This window comes from Priapulus caudatus, unplaced genomic scaffold (assembly GCF_000485595.1).
Source record: "Priapulus caudatus unplaced genomic scaffold, Priapulus_caudatus-5.0.1 Scaffold8105, whole genome shotgun sequence".
Taxonomy (NCBI): Eukaryota; Metazoa; Priapulida; class Priapulimorpha; order Priapulimorphida; family Priapulidae; genus Priapulus; species Priapulus caudatus.
This window is the reverse complement of record NW_014585166.1, coordinates 1-2,522: the sequence shown is the minus strand read 5'-3', so window position 1 is coordinate 2,522 and position 2,522 is coordinate 1. Positions and strand designations below refer to the sequence as shown.

At 41.8% G+C, this 2,522-nt stretch overlaps 1 protein-coding gene across 1 annotated transcript in view; it reads left to right on the top strand.

The window, feature by feature from the left end:
* Positions 1-1,760, top strand: part of LOC106820175 — a gene marked incomplete at its 3' end in the record, with an annotated part of 3,328 nt that extends 1,568 nt beyond the window's left edge. The window contains exons 3-4 of the mRNA XM_014824718.1: positions 253-352; positions 1,698-1,760. Coding sequence (XP_014680204.1) covers positions 253-352; positions 1,698-1,760 — 163 coding nt within the window. The remainder of the gene's footprint in view (positions 1-252; positions 353-1,697) is intronic.
* Positions 1,761-2,522: the final 762 nt, after the last annotated feature.

The following is a 2,522-nucleotide window of genomic DNA, read 5'->3' as shown; positions in this document are numbered from 1 at the left end:
CTCTCTCTTTCACTCTCTCTCTCTCTCCGTCTCTCTCTCTCTTTCCGTCTCTCTCTCTCTCTTTCCGTCTCTCTCTCTCTCCGTCTCTCTCTCTCTTTTTCTTTCGCTCTCACGCACTCTCTCACTCTCTAGCTAACTCTTCGACTCGTTATCGTCTTCTTATTCCTATGTCCTTTATCATTAATTACTCTCCTCGTCACTCACCTCATCACTCACCATCTTTACATTGGAAACCTTCTCTCTTCCTCTCAGGCGATTAGCAGCGAGAAGGAAGAGAAGGTTAAACAGGAGATGGAGACCCTCTCTTACAACCCTTACGGAAAGCCCGGTGCGGGGGCACCTGTTTCCTCAGGTGCGAATTCCCTACTTTAATTAATACCTTGATACCAGATGTATATCCCCAATTCGATAATATCCTGCAGGTACGCATTCCCTAGCTTAATTAATACGTTACAGGCCGCTGTATATTCCTATCTTATTAATACCTTACACGTACAAATTCCCAACCCTAATTATTACCTTAAAGGTGTATATCCTCACCTTAAGTACTGCTTTTCGTGTATATATCCTCATCTTAAGTATTGCTTTACGTGTATATATCCTCACCTTAAGTATTGCTTTACGTGTATATTTCCTCACCTTAAGTATTGCTTTACGTGTATATATCCTCACCTTAAGTATTGATTTACGTGTGTATATGCTCACCTTAAGTATTGCTTTACGTGTGTATATGCTCACCTTAAGTGTTGCTTTTCGTGTATATATCCTCACCTTAAGTATTGCTTTACGTGTGTATATGCTCACCTTAAGTATTGCTTTACGTGTATATATCCTCACCTTAAGTATTGCTTTACGTGTCTATATCCTCACCTTAAGTATTGCATTACGTGTGTATATCCACACATTAAGTATTGCTTTACGTGTCTATACCCTTACCTTAAGTACTGCTTTACGTGTGTATATGCTCACCTTAAGTATTGCTTTACGTGTGTATATGCTCACCTTAAGTATTGCTTTACGTGTCTATATCCTCACCTTAAGTATTGCTTTACGTGTGTATATGCTTACCTTAAGTATTGCTTTACGTGTCTATATCCTCACCTTAAGTATTGATTTACGTGTGTATATGCTCTTGCTTTACGTGTGTATATCCTTGCCTTAAGTATTGCTCTACGTGTGTATATCCTCACCTTAAGTCTGATTTACGTGTATATATCCTCACAATAAGTATTGCTTTACGTGTATATATCCTCACAATAAGTACTGATTTGCGTGTATATATCCTCACAATAAGTACTGATTTGCGTGTATATATCCTCACAATAAGTATTGCTTTACGTGTATATATCCTCACAATAAGTACTGATTTGCGTGTATATATCCTCACAATAAGTACTGATTTGCGTGTATATATTCTTGCCTTTATTGATATTTCTTCTTCCCTTCCATACTATCTTTCTCACCCTACTCTCGTCGTTTCTTCCTTCCTCTTTCCCCTTCTCTCTTCCCCGCTCTTACTCTCCTCATTCCTCCCTTCCTCCCTTTCTTCATTTCCTTCCCCCATTCCTCTCTTCCCTTCTCTCTCCCTCGCCCTTACTCTCCTCATTCCTCCCTTCCTCCCTTTCTTCATTTCTTTCCCTCCTTCCTCTTTTCCCTTCTCTCTTTCCCGCCCTTACTCTCCTCCTTCCTTCCTGCAGCTCATCCAGGAGCGCGACCGGAGCTGCAGAACGATACGTCTATCTACGAGACGCTGTGTAAGGGTAGGTAGGCTGGTCGCCGCCATCTTGTCCGCCATCTTGTCCGCCATGCAAACCATNGCAACGGTGAACAATCGCGGACGCTTACTGTTATATGCCTCCTGTATGCACGTCACTGCATGCTCGTATACTTCTTGTTTCCATGGCAACCCCACGAGGAACGCGCAACATCGACATTATCTCGTTTTCATGGCAACCCCACGAGGAACGCGCAACATCGACACTATCTCGTTTCCATGGCAACTGCACAAGGAACGCGCGAACTCGTCGCCATCTTGCTTCCATGGCAACCGCATGGGGAACGGCGCGAACTCGCTGTCATTTTGTTTCTATGGCAACTGCATTGGCGATAGTCTCCTAGCTACTCCTAACCAACATCCACATCTCACACTCTTACGTCACTGTAGCTATAGAACCTCGCACCCAGTGCCTCTTTCTTCCTCCGTATAGAGTTCATATGTGTACGTTCACACAGTGTAATAGCCGTATGTTACAGTATATAGGATATAGCCAAGGCACAAGCGTGGTTACGTGGATTCTTGAGAAATCGCAGAGGGTTTTTGTGAATGGCGCATAGAAATAGAAATATGGGGATTTTTTTATCGTACATTTAGATTGCATGCTAGTTCACCAGTCTTGCCAGGCAATGTACATATTATGTATGTATATATATATATATCAGGAGCTAATAATGACAAATATAATTTGTCAAACTATGACAAAATATGTCAAAATATGACAAACTATAATTTGTCATTATTAGCT